Source organism: Chaetodon auriga, chromosome 12, assembly GCF_051107435.1.
Source record: "Chaetodon auriga isolate fChaAug3 chromosome 12, fChaAug3.hap1, whole genome shotgun sequence".
Taxonomy (NCBI): Eukaryota; Metazoa; Chordata; class Actinopteri; order Chaetodontiformes; family Chaetodontidae; genus Chaetodon; species Chaetodon auriga.
Genome location: NC_135085.1, coordinates 888,368 through 906,093, shown reverse-complemented (window position 1 = coordinate 906,093; position 17,726 = coordinate 888,368). Strand labels below are relative to the sequence as shown.

The window sequence follows — 17,726 nt, the reverse complement described above, 5'->3', positions numbered from 1 at the left end:
CATAGGCAGAGGAGTTAAATTAGGAGATGTCTGGTCTATGTTTAAGCAAATGAGTGGGAAAAGGAAGTCAGTTAAAATCCCAGCACTGGTTAATGGAGATCAGCTAGCAGTGACAGATCAAGAGAAGACAGAGGTACTAGGAAAGACATTTGCAGCAGTGCATAATGGCGAACACCCTGACAACATCCACAGGCAGCAGAAAGAGCGAGTACTCAGAGAGAACAGAAATGTGAGGGAGAAGAGAGAGGACTTCAGATCAACATTAGACATGGATTTTACAATGAGAGAACTCAAAATAGCATTACAAGGTACCGGGTACACAGCCCCAAGACAAGATCAACTTTATTATGCCATGTTCAGGCAGCTCCCAGAAGCGTCACTAAAGCTAGTACTGAGACTCTTTAATAACATCTGGAGAGATTGGATGATACCAAGTTGCTGGAAAAGGGCAATAATCCTACCATTCAACAAGCCAGGGAAGGACCCTTCAAATCTTATTAACTATAGGCCAATAGCACTGACATCTCACATGTGTAAATGGTTGGAGAAATTAATAGTGAGTAGGTTGACATATGTAGTGGAACAGAGAGGGCTGCTAAATAATTATCAGTTTGGGTTCCGAAAAGGTCGTTCCACTGTGGATGCACTTGTCAAAGTGAGCAATGACGTGGAAAAATCACTTGAAATGAAAGAAACAATGGCAATAGTATATTTTGATATAGAAAAGGCATATGATTCAATGTGGAGGGAATGGTTACTGATCAAGTTAAGTACAATAGCTATTGGGGGAAGGATGTACAAGTGGGTAATTAACTTTTTGACAGACAGGAAATTAGAGTCAAGGTTGGAGCAGTTTGTTCAACGGATTTTGAGATCAAAAATGGCATCCCACAGGGTACTGCAATTAGCCGGCTGTTGTTTAATATCATGACAAATGACATATTTGAAAAGGTAGATGGATGTATCAAATCAGCGTTATATGCAGACAATGGCGCTATATGGATGAGGGGAAGAAATGTCTTACATGTGATAGAGAACATAAAGAAAGCAATAAATAAGGTAGAGAAATGGTCATATGAGTGGGGTTTCAAGCTGTCAGCAAGCAAGTCATGTTACATGATATTCACAAATAAATGCAAAGTCGATACTGAGAAGCTAACACTGTATGGTCAGTCAATGGAGATGGTATCGGAATTAAAGTATTGGGGTCTGTGGTCAGATTGTAAATATTCATGGAAAACACAAATGAAACACTTGGAAACAAAATGTAAAAAAGTAATAAATCTGTTGCAAGCAGTGGCTGGATGTGACTGGGGGGCAGACAAGCAATGTTTAGTAGACATCTACAGAGTACTTATGAGGTCAGCAATAGATTATGGGTGCATAGTGTATGGAGCAGCAACCAAGACAGCATTACAGAAAATAGACCGATTACAGTACAGAGCACTTCGTATATGCACTGGAGTCATAAGAACAACCCCCATAAATGCAGTACTCATAGAAGCAGGGGAGACACCCCTGGAGCTAAGGAGAGAAAAGCTGGCATTAGCTTACTGGGTAAAACTAAAAGGAAGTGGGGAAGAAAACCCTGCAACAAAAACAATACAGAGATGGTGGGAATACTCCAGATGTGATGTGGCTTTGGATGGTCAGAGGAAAAAATGGCAAAAAGTATGGCCTGGAGGCCAAAGAATTCACAAAGTCCACTCCAGTTAGCAGTGTACCACCATGGCTTGTCCATGATGTTAAGGTAGACACAAGTGTTCTGGAAAAGAAAAGAAAATGGCATTTGAGTCAAGTGGGAGTCCAAACAAGTGTGTACCTGAAAAACGCCTTCCACGGATATCTCAGAATATATACAGATGGTTCTAAGAACAAGCAGGGGTGTGTGGGAATTGGTGTGTACATACCGGAATTCAAAATATGTACCCCACTGGTCTGTGCGAACACCAATCTAATGCTCCACACTCCAGTCCGGTAGGTGGCTGTAATGCACCTAGAAGCTGGTTTGCCAACCGCCAATAAAAACAGAAGAAGAAGAAGAAGAAGAAGAAGAAGAAGAAGAAGAAGAAGAAGAATACGTAATTGACATATGTTGCACACCCTTGTACAGTAGGTGGCGGTATGCACCTTTCAGCTGTTTGCGATCCGCCAAAAATCGGAGAGGAGCAGGAGAAGAAGGAGAAGAAGAAGAAGAAGAAGAAGAAGAAGAAGAAGAAGAAGAAGAAGAAGAAGAATTCATAGGAGGAAGTGGACCCACAACATCGTAATATTAATGTTACATTTATGAAATGTGTTTAATCTTCCCCATGTTTATCCCTTGAGTGCCCGAGATAAGAATCTTTGTTGGGTTTGTAACGTGTTGGGTTTGTAAGGTTATAGGGTGTTTGTTTCACAAGCGGTGAGATAGTGATAGCTTTTTCTCCTCTGTTCTTGGCGTCGCGAGTGCTATTAAATTTACTGAGCTGGGAGATTCATTGGAAATTCATTTGTGCGGTTAGTTAATGTCTTCTTTTACACGTTATATGTCACATTGGATAGCTTGTGTGCCTGCTGTTTAGCACCTGTCAAAACAAAAACAACGCCAACGCTAGCTTGCTAGCTGTCATTCAGTTACATCGTCACCCTGTAGTTAATAGCGTTACTCGATGCTACACTGAAACTAGCGAAGCCGTTTAACAATATTTGACAGCTGAATAGCTCGAAGAAAGTTTGAGACAGGCTGCGTTATAGTTTTCCCTTTTGTGAAAAAAAGTGTCTTGCTAACTGTCTGCGGTCAGTAGGAGCCCAGTCGGATAATGGTATTAATGGTGTAACATTAGCTATTGTGTAACATCTATGGTGAAAGAAAAGTAGTAGCTACAAGCAACACGAGTAACACTTATTAAACCAGCCTTATGATTTCACAGAAGACAGCTGATCGTAAATAACGTACCCTGTCTTGTTTCGAGGCGATCCATGTCTTAGTGGCGAGCGACCATTGCGAGTGGTTAACCCTTTCAAATTAATGTCGAATGAAGGCTTTATTTCGAACATGTAAAAGCAATACAAACAGCAAAATCAAAAACAAATGAAACCATATTAACATGTTCGAAAAGGAGTAGGAAGAAGCAAAAGCTTATTTAATCTTACCCCTTCACCACTTAGTAATTAATATGTCTACTTCCTCTGTATCCTGTGGGGTTTTTTTGTGAGCACATATTCACAAACACAATAGATAAACATATTTGCCTGTGCCAGCAATAGAAAAATAAATAAATAAACACATAAACAAGTAAACAAACAATATGTGAGAACCCTAGTGTTTGTCACACCCTTCTTCCTCCCTGTACATTGTGAATACCATATATGTGTACTGCTGTTTGGACTTGCTCATGTTTGGACATTGCCTTAGCTCCACCGACAGATTGTTCCACAGTTTCACTGCACATATAGAAATACAAAATGTTTTTAAGGTTGTGCAAGCACAAAGAAGTTTGATTTTCAGTTCCCCCCTCAAATCATATCCCCCCTCTCTTTGAAAAAACAGTTTTTGAATATTACCTGGGAGTAGGTTGTTTGTTGCTCTATACATGATTTGTGCTGTTTGAAAATGAACGAGATCAGTGAATTTCAATCTTATTGATTTTAAGAGGAATAGAGGAATAGAGGATTTGTGTGTTCTCTGTAACCAGTGTTATGAATTATCCTCATGGCTCTTTTTTTGCAGTATAGACAGTGGTTGTAATGTACATTTATAAGTATTGCCCCAAATCTCTGCACAGTAATTCAACCGTAACATAAACGTCAACATTCAGCACCACAGCGCTGAAAGTTAGTTACTAGGTTAATTCACAGGACAATAACAGCTACGCACCTTTGAAAAAAACAAAACGACAGTCATCCAGGAGCAGCTTGGTACAGAGGTCGTGAATCCATTCGCTAACAAGAAAGTTGTATGCCTCCGTGTCTCCGTTTTGTATGCTTTCATTTGTTTTCTAGAGTAGAATGACGTCTGAATGACCAGGTAGTTGTTTATATATGCTGCCTCAGTAACAAGCAAAACTTTCAGTTCACCTGTAAAAGGGTCTCATTCAACGTATGTTCTGATTTTCTGTGTGTACCTGTCTCTCATAATATCATATAAACTAATCCAGTAAGAACTTTCCTTCATCTCTCCCATTTCAGTTTTCCCCTCAGCCCTTTGTCTGAATTTAACGTAACGTGACTGCAAACAACCTATTGATTTTTTTTGTTTTTTGATTATTGGTGTGACATTCATTCAATAAAGAACAAGAATTATTCCTTTTCAGTCAAAGTTGCATGTATCAAAAGCTGCCAATGTGTTGGTGTATAAAAGTGTATAATTTGAACAAAGAGTTAGTTTTCAAGCGTTCAATATGTGATCGATGTGCAGGAAATGTACAGATGAAAAGCCATTCAGACTGAGACATATGACATTCTGTATTTTTCTCTTTCAGCTCAAGTGTTTGCATCAAGTTTTGGGATATGAGTGGTACTTTATACTACTGAGCATTACTATGGAGGAAACAAGTCGGGAGGCGGTTGCCACGGCAGTGCAGCGTGTGGCAGGGATGCTGCAGCGATCGGACCAGCTGGACAAAGTGGAGCAGTATCGAAGAAGAGAGGCCCGCAAAAAGGCCTCTGTGGAAGCTAGGCTGAAGGTGATGTGTTTGCACACAGTACACTACTTTTCAGTATACTAAATTTTACACATTTGTTCAGTCACTGCTGTATTAAGCAACAACTATTTTGTCAGTAAAATGTCAGCAGGCCAAACCTCAAAGATAATCCATTTAACATTAGAATCAAATGGAGAAAACCAGCAATTCCTGACCAGTCCTCAGAAGTTGGAACCACGGAATTGTTGGTATTTTTGCTTGATGAATGATCCTGTGTTCAATATCAAAAATTGTTGAAAGGATAATTTATGAACAAATAGACAGTTATTTAGCTGAACAAAACCTCTTATTTGACTTCCATTCAGACTTTAGAAAAGCCCATTCCACTGATACCTGTCTACTTTATCTTACCGATTTTATTAGGAAAGAGGTAGACAACTTTTGTGGCATGGTGTTAATAGACCTTCAAAAGGCCTTCGTCATGGTTCAGTACGATATCTTTTTGAACAAACTCAAAGCTCTTGGATTTTCCCATTCATCTCTTCAGTGGGTGAGGTCATACCTGGTTGGCAGAGAACAGGTGGTGGATGTGGAAGGGACCTTTGTTGTTGGTTATAAGGTTCAGACTGGAGCCACACAAACCACAAGGATGCAGAATTGCCTGGACTTAATACTTGTTTATTATGATTTTAATGCTTGGGTTGAGAGGTGGTGTCACCGAGCCATGGTTCTATAGGAATAAAAGAAAGAAAGGAAACAAGTAACTCATGCCTGCTACATATAACTAAAGTACCATTAAATTAGAATACAATCCATCTTATAAATTCGTGATCCATAAACAGATCAAACCAAACGATTAGGCATGTTACAATTCTTAACTTACTTAAACTTAATGCATTAAAATAGGTTTGGATGTACTTATAATGAACTGAGGTCAAATACGCATGGCAAGGTGAGCACCACCAGTACACACGCACACACAATCTGGAGACAAAGGGAAAAAGGGGGGAAGGCCTCTACTGAGCCTCTATTTGTAGAGTGGGAGGGACAGTGGGAGGTGCTCACATGCATCTCCTGCTCTGCTCTTCTGCAGACAGGAGTGCTCCGCCTTGGAGTTTGTGACATTTGTCCTCACCACTTAAATTAACTTGTGGAGTTCCCCAGGGGAGTATTTTGGGCCCTCTCTTTTTTTGTTATATGTTTATGATATGCAGTCAGCCATAGATTTTAATTTGTTTTTATTTGCAGATGACTCAGCAATTCTAGTTTTAGTTTTAGTTCTAGTAGTTTTTTGTCTTGTTTTTACTTGCTTGATTTCTTTCTTTCTTTCTTTCTTTCTTTTTTTTTTTTTTAATTTTATTGAACATTATAACACACATTCTGCATACAACTGGTACACAATGATTGAGTTTTTTTCTCTTCTCTTCCTCTTTTTTCTTTCAAATGCAATATCTCCAAATTAAACATGATACTCCAGGGAAAAAAAATCCCCAGTCTTTTACTTACTATTTTTTACTTTTTTTTATCAAATAAGGAATAGCCATACCTTTTCATATACACAAATAAAATTATTCCCAGGACATGGTGGTCACCCACATTCTACCATGTATTCTGATCGGTCAAACCAACGATACTCGCTTGATTTCATTATTGGTTGACCCCTCTTCTCTTTTGTCCTCAATGTTTTTAGTATATGTGTTGTTACTCCCTTTCCATCTTTGTGGACCACAATGGAAAGAAGCCTTTGGGCTTTATTGTGTTATTGTCCTTTTGAACGCTTCTTGCTGAATGTTGTTCAATAATGTTTTCAATCAATCAATCAATCAATCAATCAATCAATCAATCAATCAATCAATCAGTCAGTCATGATTAAAATTGTTTTGATCCTTTTTTAATTAAATGAAAAAAAAAAAAAATTAAAATTGTGTAACCAATTTAGTGCTAAAAGACTTTATTGAGCAGTCGCAAAAATTTGATAGTTGCTAATAAAATGAAGTTAAGATTATCAACAAATACATTTAAGGTTAGTTTCATGTCACTTTTTTGTTGTATTGGAACAAAATCCTCTCTCCTCTTGCTCTCTCTCATCTTGCCATGTTCCCTCCCTGCCTTTTGTCATTGCCTGTTGCATCCATCATGATTCTGACTAATCCACTCAATTCCACTTGAAAAGGGAACACCCTTTTCTGTCTGGTGGGCAATACTTTTAAATGTGGATCTCCAATGACAACAGGAATATGTTTCAGTATTTTTTATTCTTTTTTTTAAATTCCATCCACTTCTGATCTTGATGTCACAATGTTATTGTCCTTCCATCAGATGGGAACCAGTGGATTCCAAATAGCATGTCACCCTCTAGTGCAACCTTTTTTCCATTTGTAAACAGTCTTTCATTTTTGTATCTTCCTCAAAGTTTGTATAGAGATGAACCTTATTTGCGCTTTATTGCAGCTATGTAATAATGCTTGAATCTATTTAAAAGTGACCAAGCATACATTATACTGTGACACATGCTCAGTAATAAAGCAACCATTTATCATATACCACATTAGTATTAATTGACACAAAAGGTGTAATACTAATAACAGTAACTTTAGTAATTAATAATAATACCTGTCTCTTGATGGCCCATGATGTTCTTCAGGCAGCCATCCAGTCCCAGCTAGATGGAGTTCGCACTGGACTCACCCAGCTGCATAGTGCCCTGCTGGACGTCAAAGACATCCAGAGCTCACTGGCTGATGTGAGTAAAGACTGGAGACAAAGCATCAACACCATAGAGAACCTGAAAGATGTCAAGGATGCTGTAGTTCAACACAGTCAGCTGGCCTCCGCTGTGGAAAACCTTAAAAACATTTTCTCTGGTAAGCCAAGCTCAACCCTGCCTAAAAGTCAATGATTGTGTTTCCCTTAGGGCTGCGACTAACGACTGTTTGGAGAATGGATGAATCTATTATTGCTTCAATTGGTTATTAATTTGATTATAAAAACGCTAAAGGCTTTCCAGCATTTCAAAAAACACTTATTCCTTTTGGTTTTTCTGATGTATTGTTAGTCTCTGCCTCTGCCATTTTTCAAATGCTTATCCCAGAGACAAAGCAGATGGTGTCATTTCCTGAAATTCATCATGTGAGCTACAGAGGGCACGGCATTAGCTTGTGACAACTCGAATAAGTTGCACCATACGTCATCCTCTGTTTATACCCTGGATGCAAATGTTCTCTCACCCCATTCGCTCCCAGCTCGCGGCAGTTTTTAAATACTTCCACATCCGCCTCCACTGAGGGGGGGCTCAGAGAGAGAGAGAGAGAGTGCGGAAGCGTCGGAGCAGCACGCTCGTAAAGTAGATGTAGTAGTACGGTAGAAAAAAAATCTGTTTTCTCATGTCCGTACACTCGCACCAGTTCGTGCGCCGTCTCCGTTCTGTCTCTCGCCGATCAATTTGATTCGTCATTGGATCACTCCGCTGTTGTCGGAGGCCAGTCAGCTTTCCACGCCGGACGCCCAGCGGCCAGACCCGGACCGGATTCCGGACTGACTAGACTGACTGACTGACTGACTGACAAGCCGGTGTTAGTGAGTAGATGATTTCTTTTTGTTGATATTTAAAAAAAAAAAAAAAAAAGGCCTATGAACTGAACTGGACTGAACTGAACTCAAGTGAATGTTTTTTGGTTGTTTTGTAATTGAACTGAATCGTTTTTTTCTCCTTCTTTTTGATTGGGCTGTTGGAAAAACCCGGAGGGGAATTTTGAGTTGGAGTTTTGCCTTGGTTGTGGATTGTTGTTTTTGAGTTGGACTTTGGGGGAGGGAATTTGAATGTTTCTGCCTCGGTTTTTTTCTCAATATATGATTTTGCATTTGAATGATTTGAGTGTGTGTTTTTATTGTGTGTTTAATGTGCAGGGGGTCTGTATAACTATACTGGCATCTTTTGTGTAGGTTTGACAAACATGAACTAAATAATCAAAATAAATTTAAAAGAAAAACTGAACTCAACCGACTGACTGATTCAGTTAACATCTTAAATGCCAGGAGAGATACCTGGCTGGCACCCCTAAAATCACCGTCAAAAATAATATGAAATTAGAGTTTCCAGACTAAACCTGTCACAAGCTGGCTTACTGCCTAGCCTTATTAGATGTTGCCACAGTTTGTTTCGTGCATCATAATACAGATTCAACTAATTGATAATGAAATTAGTTGCCAACTATTTTTATAATTGATTTTAATCAATTACTTGTCGCAGCCCTAGTATCTCACCACAGAAAATATACTGTCACTATAGAAACATCCTGGGGTATTCATAAAGTTTAACTCGTGAAGGAAGAGTTCTGGTTTTGACTATATCATTGACAAAGTTTTCCCCTGCTTTCTGTTGTTCTTTGTACTCTTTGTGTGTCTTTGTCACTTTACTGTGTGTACAGTACCAGAAATTGTGGCAGAGACGCAGCAGCTGATAGAGCAGGCAGAGCTGCTTCAGGCCCACAGGAAACTGATGGAGCTGGAGTGTTCACGGGATGACCTCATGTATGAGCAGTACCGCATGGACAGCAAGAACACAAGTGACATGAACCTCATCTCCATCTACTTTGAAGATGTAAGTTCCAGTGATAGAGTATTAGAGTGTTTTAACATAACTGTGACAGATTGTCATACGTATCATCAATATTGTTGGGATTTACCAAACTGACCTTTTTCTCTCCCCAGACACTGATTACAATATAGATACATAAACTCTGGGTATTCTCTAAGAACACTGATCTGATACCACTGCTGTTCATTTGTTATATAATTTAAAATATCAATTCAACATGTGAAAATTTCATTACTACATAGTGCCATCCATACCACAACAGCAGAGAGAACCAGGTACACTGATGCTATGCCATTGGTGTTTGAGTGGATGACACTCGTAATGAGCAGGCTTAGCTGCCGTATGAATGTGTGTGCAAACGGGTAAATGCAGATTTGAATTGTTAGAGCGCTTTGAGTGGTCTTCAGATTACTGTCTGAGTGTCTGGACACATCATCGGTGATGTGCCTGGTATCATTGGATGTTTCTGGTCTTTCAACATCATACGCCCTCCTCCAGGTGACCCAGCCGGGGATGATCAGACCCCTGCTTGTGTCCAAATGGCTAACTAGCTACCATTACTCCATGGCTGTCCTCTCTTGAGCCACAGCCATCTTGAGGCCCTCTCTGCCGCATCGATGGTACTGCGGATGGCTCTCCTCCTTCTCTCGCCCTCAATGCCCAAACTGCTAAAGGCCCTGATCAGGGAATGGGCTGCAAAGCCCCTGCATCCAACCTCCACTGGGAGACACCTTGGTCTCCAACCAGCCTGCTGACAGTCACTGACCAGTCCCACGTACTTGGAGAGCTTCCTCTCAAAGGCTTCTTCCAGGCGGTCTTCCCATGGGATGGTGAGCTCCAGCAGCACTACTTGCTTGCTAGACTCAGACACAAGGGCAGTGTCTGGTCGCAGGGTGGTGACTGCAATGTGGCTGGGGAACTTCAGCTGATGTTTGAGATTCACCAACAGCTGCCAGTCTTTTGCAGAGGTCAGGATCCTTGCAGATGTTCTTCTGGCAGGGGTTGGCTGTTCCCCAGCTCTGACAAAGGCGATGGTTTTCTTGGAGAGCCGGAACCGCTTCGCCCACCCAAGTCCTTCGCTAATGATGTCAGCAGTGGTCTTAAGAACTTGGTCATGCCTGCAGTGGTACCATCCATCTCTAAGTGCCCTTGTGCAGCAGCTGAGGATATGTTCCAAGGTTACTCGCTTGGAGCACAATGGGCATGCTGGTGTCTCGGCTATACCCCATGTGTGCAGGTTTGATGGGCTTGGAAGCACATCGTATACTGCCTGGATGAGGAATTTAATGCGGTGAGTCTCGGCTTTTCACAGCTCAGCCCAGGTCACTTTTCTCTCAACTGTGTTCTCCCACCCTGTCCAAGCTCCCTGTTGCTTCATTCCCACTGCCTTGATGGTTCTTGTTTCTTCCACTGCAGCTCTCATCCCCTCCTGAACAAGGCGGCACCTTCCTTCCTGCTGGTGTTCATTTGGGGAGTTGGAAAGGAGCCTAGTCCAGCTCTGCCTCATGTGACCACTCCCGCCAGGCTTCTTTGACGCATCCTTGCCTCTGCCTCTTGAGCTGCGTTCTCTGCCCTCCACTTCCTTCCAGTCCTCAATTGGATCTTTGCTTTAGCCACCTTCGGATCACGTGAGTCCCTGTACTGAACCACTTCTCTGGCTCTTGTAACCTTAAACTCGTCCTCCAAGGATTTGAAGGGCAGTTGCAGTTTGTTGGTGTTCCCATAGAGTGCAAGACTGCTCAGGCTCTTCGGTAATCCAAGCCATCTCCGGAGGTGATTACTTACCCTCCTCTCTAATGTCTCCACTGTTGAGATGGGGACTGCATAGACAAGGAAGGGCCACAGAATCCTGGGAAGAATGCCATGTTGGTATGCCCAGGCTTTGAACTTTCCAGGTGGGCCTGACTTGTCCACGGATTTCAGCCAGCCATCCAACTCAGTGCAGGTCGACTGGATGGATGTTGAATCTCTCAGAGAGCTGTCAAAAACCTTGCTCAAGCTCTTGACTGGTTTCTCTGTGATGGTTGGGATGGCTGTGCCTGATGTTAAAGTGGAACTTGTCTTCCACCTTCCCTTTCCTCAGCACCATCGACCTTGATTTGGCTGGTTTGAATCGCATCCTGGCCCACTCCATCACCTTTTTGAGTCCCTTCAAAATCCACTGGCAGCCTGGGACTGATTCTGTCATCACTGTGAGGTCATCCATGAATGCCCTGATGAGGAGTTGCCGTTGTCCTGTTTTTGATAGGGGCCCTCTGCACTCTGGCTCAGCAGACTTGGTGAGCATGTTCATGGCTAGGGAGAATAGTGTCACAGATTGTACACCCTGTGATGATACTGATCTCCACCTTATGCCACTGTGATGTTATCGCCCCACCTGAGGCATCATTGTGCCTACTTCAAGCTCGAGCGTTCTGCAGGAGCTTGAGGAGTCTGCGCAGGATCTTGGCTGTTCCCAGGAGTGCGCTCTTCTGGACAGAGATCTCAGATGTTCTTCCTGGTATCTGCTGGAGCCATTCTCCCAGCTTGGGGGTTACTGCTCCAAGTGCTTCGATCCCTACTGGGACCACTTTTGGCTTTATGCCCCACATCTTCTCCAACTCCTCCTTGAGACCCTGGTATTTCTCCAGCTTCTCGTGCTCTTTCTTCCTGATGTTACTGTCACTTGGGATCGCTACATCCACCACTGTGACTGTTGTCTGTTCTTTGTCTACCACCACTATGTCTGGTTGGTTCGCCACCAGTTTGTCTGTCTGGAACAGGAAGTCCCACAGGATCTTGGATCGGTCGTTCTGGATCACCTTTGGAGGCATCTTCCACCTTGATCCTGAGACCTCCAGCCCATATTCGGTACAGACGTTCCTTTGTACGATGCTAGACACCTGGTTATGACGCTCCTTGTTTGCCTTCCCTGCCAGGATCTCACACCCCACTGTTATGTGCTGGATTGTCTCAGGGGCATCTTTGCACAGCCTGCACCTGGGGTCTTGTCTGCTGTGGTAGATCCCGGCCTCTATTGACCTTGTGTTCAAGGCTTGCCCTTGTGCAGCCATGATCAGTGCCTCTGTGGTATGTTTTCAATATGTCACCCATTTCCTCAAGCTGTTGATGGTACATGCCATGTTGTCCATGCCAACCCTTCTGGCTCCTCCTTACTGGACTGTGAAGGTGAGGTGAAGTTGGTGCTTGACACATCTACTAAAATTAAGCTATTAAAAAAGTAAAAAAATATAACAATATAAATATATATACACAAGTCTGTTTTTTTCAGGTGCTTCCTGACAAGGGGCTTCCTTGTCTTGATATCAGTGGCTTCCATTTGAACGACCTCCATTAGGTTAGCTTTTTGAGCCAGTAGGTGTGGATCGTGTCGGGCCCAGGTGCTGTCGTGCTCTTCATCTTAGACACTCTTTCTTGGATGTCTGCAGTGGTAATTTCTACTGGTTCCTGTTCTGGGAGGCTATTGTGTTCTGCTTTCAATTCGAGTGACCACTGGGCATTGGTGTTATGCGATGCCTCCTTCTCCCAGATATTCTTCCAGTAGAGCTCAGTTTCTGACTTTGGTGGGTCTATCTGGGTCTTCTTACTACCCTGCCATTGAGAGTAGACCTTAGCTGAGTTGTTGGAGAACAGTCTATTTATTCTCCTGGTCTCGGCTTCTCTGCTGTATCTCTTAAGGTGGGTAGCCAGAGCTGTGAGCCTCTGCTTGGCGGTCTCCAGAGCTTCATCTATGGGCAGCTTGTCTTATCTCCTTGGCACTTCCTTCCTGGTCTTTACACCTTTCTGTAGCTCAGTTAGCAAGCTAACCTCCCTCCTTGTTGCCATGATCTTGCTCTCCAGTCTCCTCTTCTATGGAGGGTTCCCCTGCTCCTTCCAGCTACTGCTGTTCATCTTGTAGCCTAGTATGCGCAAGGATGACTGTTGCCGCTGCATACATCAGCTGATTGGTCTCGGTGATGGTGTCTGTGGATATAGTCATCAGTGCCATGTTCACATCTTCCAGTAGAGATTCATCTGGTATTTTGTCTCTTAGCCTTGGCAGGTAGGTAGTTGTATTCCCCCAGGATTCCGTTATCTGTTCTCTCAGGTCAGCTGCCCTTGTGTTCAGGGTGTCTGTGCTTCTTGGGGCTAGGTACCCAATCTCGTTATTCGGGGATGCAGATGTCATCCCTGCACTGACCTGTTGTCCTGGCTCCCCCTTGCCGTGGCATCTTCGTACCGTGGACGAGGCACCTTGTACCTCATCAATCTCTAATTGCGACAGTAGGTTGTTCTTACATATATATTTTTCATGCTTGTTATGCAAATAAATTGTTTGGCTTGTTAACAGATCAACTAATATTTGTTTAAAAATACCATCAACATAAAGTGACTACATTTATTAGGTAATTGGGCTTAATAACACATGGATACTGTGTAATACGTTTACAAGTCACCTGTAACGAGAACAGTGTTGTGCTCAGTGGTAGCAATGAGGTTGCACTGTGGCCTGCAGGATGGCTGGCAGGTTGGTAGTCAGTTTGGTGGTTGAGATGCGAAGGATGTCACAGAGATGGTCTTCGGTCTTTTTGGTTCTCATCTGCTTTTGTTCAGCGTCATCAGAGAGATTGTTTGCTCACATACGTATGTTGAGACAAACAGACTGATCATTCCTTTGGTGTGGTGTCTCATCAGAGGAAACTTGACTTCTTCCAAGCTCCAGTAGAAGTCAGTGTGGGGGAATTAGGCTGTAAACTTCTAAAGTAATGTTGCATTCGTTAGTAAAATACGGTGCACCAACCTTCCTCAGCTAAGAAGGATTTTATTTATCATGTCTTATAATGCTGATGTAGTGACAACGAATGAACCAACAGTAGATCAGTCTGATAATCTAAGGCGTAAATTGTCAGCACAGGGATTGTTTATATCCAGCTCAAAAGGACACCGTGTGACCACGACTTGTATGAAAAGGATTACACAATAATGAAATTAATATGAATAATGGATAATACGACAGACGATATGGCTGATGCGAAGTAACACAAACGCTGCAGAGAGAAACTTACTGCAAAATAATGGCAGAATGAGTTTGGCCATATTGAGAAGTAAGTTTTAAGGGAAAAATGGGGATGCGAATATAACGTTAATTTGTTGAATGAAAGATTGAGAGAACTTAAACAAATTGACAGGATCTTAACCCCACAGACCAGCTCTTATTCAAACCCGTTTAAGGATGCCTACTTTGCCAGCGACACTCCTGTAGATGTCTGCTCCGAACTGACAGGAAGAGGCTTCGCGCTACCGCCAGTATCTCCGATCTGCGCCGTGGTTTGCCAGACGAATCAAGCAAACCACGATTGAGAGCCGGTGTTGGACATAGATGTCTCGGGAGCTGAGGATCTTCGGTGTCGGCTGCAGACGAGGAACGGCTTCTGATGGTTATTTAACCTGAACCAACGGGTCAGTAGCTGGCTGCAGGTCTTCAGTGCGGACAGTTGGTTGGCGACCGTTTGGCAAGGCTTTAGACAACTAATAATAAGATCGAGAAACTATTCGATGGCCGGTCGAAAATGTCTTCAAAATTATTATGTGACTAGAACTTAACAAACAAAAATTCGATTTATGCAGCTTAGTGTGGCGAGCAAAAATTTAAAGTTTCAAGAAGAGAAACTAGAAACATGAGTTTTCTGTAGAATTAAATCAAGCTACTCTGTGTGGCTATGAGCAGCGACATAAAGACTGAGAAAACGATGGAGCGGAAAAATAACTGAAAAAGACTAAAGACAAAAAGAAGACTTAAGGAAACTCTGCGGAAAAACAGCTGAAAGAGACAGAAGAAAGATCAAGATTCGAACTACTACTACGAATACTACTGAAGTTTGCTGCGCGCTACTGAATTTATTAGTGCTCCAGGGCGTGTCTAATCAATAGGCCATCACGCATGTGGCATGGTTCATGGATGAGTGACAAAATTTCACCCTATGGAGTGGGAATTAATTAATGAGTCATACGAGGGACTCATCTGCTTCTCACTATGGTCAATCTGATATATTTTACAATGATCAGTTTTCAATGGCACTTCACCAACAACATGCGTGTTCACAACATGCGTTAGACAAGTCTTATGAATAGATGACAACGTTAAACAATATTCATGATAACAATTTCTAATACCCATCCTAATATACATGATGGTTCAGGGCATAACTAACTTAACATAACAAAGAAATAATGAAAGGCAGACTATATTTGTCAAAACGATTATCACTATCACGGTTACTTAATACCAAATGCTGCAGAACCTCTTTCTAGAGACCAGCAGGGAGAACAGACCATGGTGGCGGTGTGAGGAGTCATTGATGATGTTTTTAGCACGGGACATGCAATGTATAGGTTTGATGTCCTGAATGGAGGGGAGAGAAGTCTTAATGACTTTCTCCGCTGTCCTCACCATGCTCCTCACATTCCTCCAGTCGGCGGCACTGCAGCCTTCACACCACACAGAGATGCAGCTGGTCACAATACTCTCTGTGGTGCTTCTGTAGACTGTAGTGAGAATGGGCAGGGACAATGCAGGCGTTGCTGTGCCCTCTTGACCAGTGACGCGGTGTTCACAGTCCAGGTGAGGTCATCTTTAATGTGTACTCCCAGGAACTTGGTGCTGCGAGAGAGTGGAGATGACGTCCTCAGTGGAGCGGTTTGGTCGGTTGGCAAACTGGAAGGGGTCGAACGTGGGAGGGAGTCTGGAGATGATATGTTCCTTTACCAGCATATAACGGGAGTGAGTGCGACAGGCCGGAAGAGGTTGAGTGATGTGATTTGAGTATTTTTTTTTGGCACTGGGATGGTGGTGACAGTCTTGAAGCATAATGGGACTTTGGCTTCATCCAGTGAGGTGTTAAAAATGTCCGTTAGAATGTGAGCCAGCTGATCTGCACATTCCCTGAGCCCCTGACCAGGTATATTATCAGGGCCCGGGGCCTTCTGTGAATTGACTCTTCTCAGAGACCTCTGCACATCAGCTGTGTCGAGACAGAGTGCCTCTTCATCCTGCTGGGGAACAGCTTTCTCTGCAGGAGTGCTATTTTATGCATCAAACCTCCCAAAGAAGATACTGAGAGCATTGAGCATCATCAGCACACACAGGAGGGGCTATCTTGTAGTTTGTAATAGCCTGTATGCCTTGGCACATATTCCCCGTGTTGGTGGCATCATGGAAAAAATCTTGGATTTTTTGACTTTGTTAGTCTAATGGCACGGTTCAAGTTGGCTCTTGCTGTTCTCAGTGCCTCCTCATCTCCAGACTTGAAGGCTGAGATCTGTGCCTTTAGCATTTTCCATACATCCTGAGGCCTCAGGGTTTTTGGTTGGCCCGGGTCAACGCTGATGGCGCTGATGTCATCCATGCATTTGTTGATATAGGCTGACACAGACATGGCATACTCATCTATGTTGGTGTGATCATTGTAAGTGGCAGCTTCCTTGAACAGTGCAGTCAGAGCAGTACAGTCCCGTAGTACCTTCATAGCCCCCTCAGACCACACCCTCACCTGCCTCACTGATCAGCAGGGGCTTGTATGCACGAATTAGTGTAACAGACAAATAGTTTGGAGAGCCAAGGTGGGCACTGCTCTGAATGCATCTTTGATGTTGGTGTCTTTGATCGTCAAAACATCAACATCTTTGATGTTGTCTAGTGTGTTCGCTCCCCTGATTGCACAATCCGCATGCTGGTGGAACTGTGGGAGAACTGTCTTCATGTTACAATTACAATTCCAGTATGATAAGCAAACCCTTCTGGATCTTAGACCAAACCGGGATTCTACTATACCAGGCTTTTCTCTGACCAGACTTAATTTACCTGTCCTACCTGGACGGAAACGCCGCCGGAGAAGAGGGAAGAGAGCCGGTGTCGTGATCAGGGTTAGGAGCAGACAACACCGCCCTCCACTTCCTAGTGTCCTTCTAGCAAATGTTCAATCCCTTCATAACAAACTGGATGAACTAAGGGTTAGACTGGCTTTCCAACTGGACATTAAGAAATGTAATGCCTTTATTTTCACGGAAACGTGGCTCGATCCCACCGTCCCGGACCCTGCAATCACAGTGGGAGGCCTCTCCATTCATTGCCAGGACCGAACAGTGGAGTCCGACAAAAAAAGGGGGTGGTGTCTGCATTATGGTGAACAATCGGTGGTGTGTGGACATTAAAACTATCGTCTGGATGCTCCCCTGGTCTCGAACACCTAACGATCTCATGCAGACCGTTTTATTTGCCCAGGGAGTTTACAGTTGTGGTTCTCACCGCTGCTTATATCCCCCCACAAGCAGACACCACATGGGCACTGGAGGAGTTGTACAGAATTATCGACCAGCTTGAAACTTTACACCAGAGGCTGTTTTCATCATGGCTGATGACTTCAACAAAGCCAACCTGAGGAGAGTTCTGCCGAAATATCACCAACATGTGGAGTTTCCTACTCGCGGCGATAACACACTAGACCATGTTTATACTCCATTCAGACATG

The 17,726-nt window shown here is 43.1% G+C and overlaps 1 protein-coding gene across 2 annotated transcripts in view; it reads left to right on the top strand.

Annotated features, from left to right (window-relative positions):
- The first annotated feature begins 2,208 nt into the window (after positions 1-2,208).
- Positions 2,209-17,726, top strand: part of exoc3 (exocyst complex component 3) — a 96,571-nt gene continuing 81,053 nt past the window's right edge. The window contains exons 1-4 of one of the 2 annotated variants that reach the window (XM_076744932.1): positions 2,209-2,496; positions 4,461-4,664; positions 7,267-7,486; positions 9,050-9,222. In XM_076744932.1, the coding sequence (XP_076601047.1) occupies positions 4,521-4,664; positions 7,267-7,486; positions 9,050-9,222 (537 nt within the window). In that variant the 5' untranslated portion in view covers positions 2,209-2,496; positions 4,461-4,520. The remainder of the gene's footprint in view (positions 2,497-4,460; positions 4,665-7,266; positions 7,487-9,049; positions 9,223-17,726) is intronic. The other variant, XM_076744933.1, reaches the window with a different exon arrangement.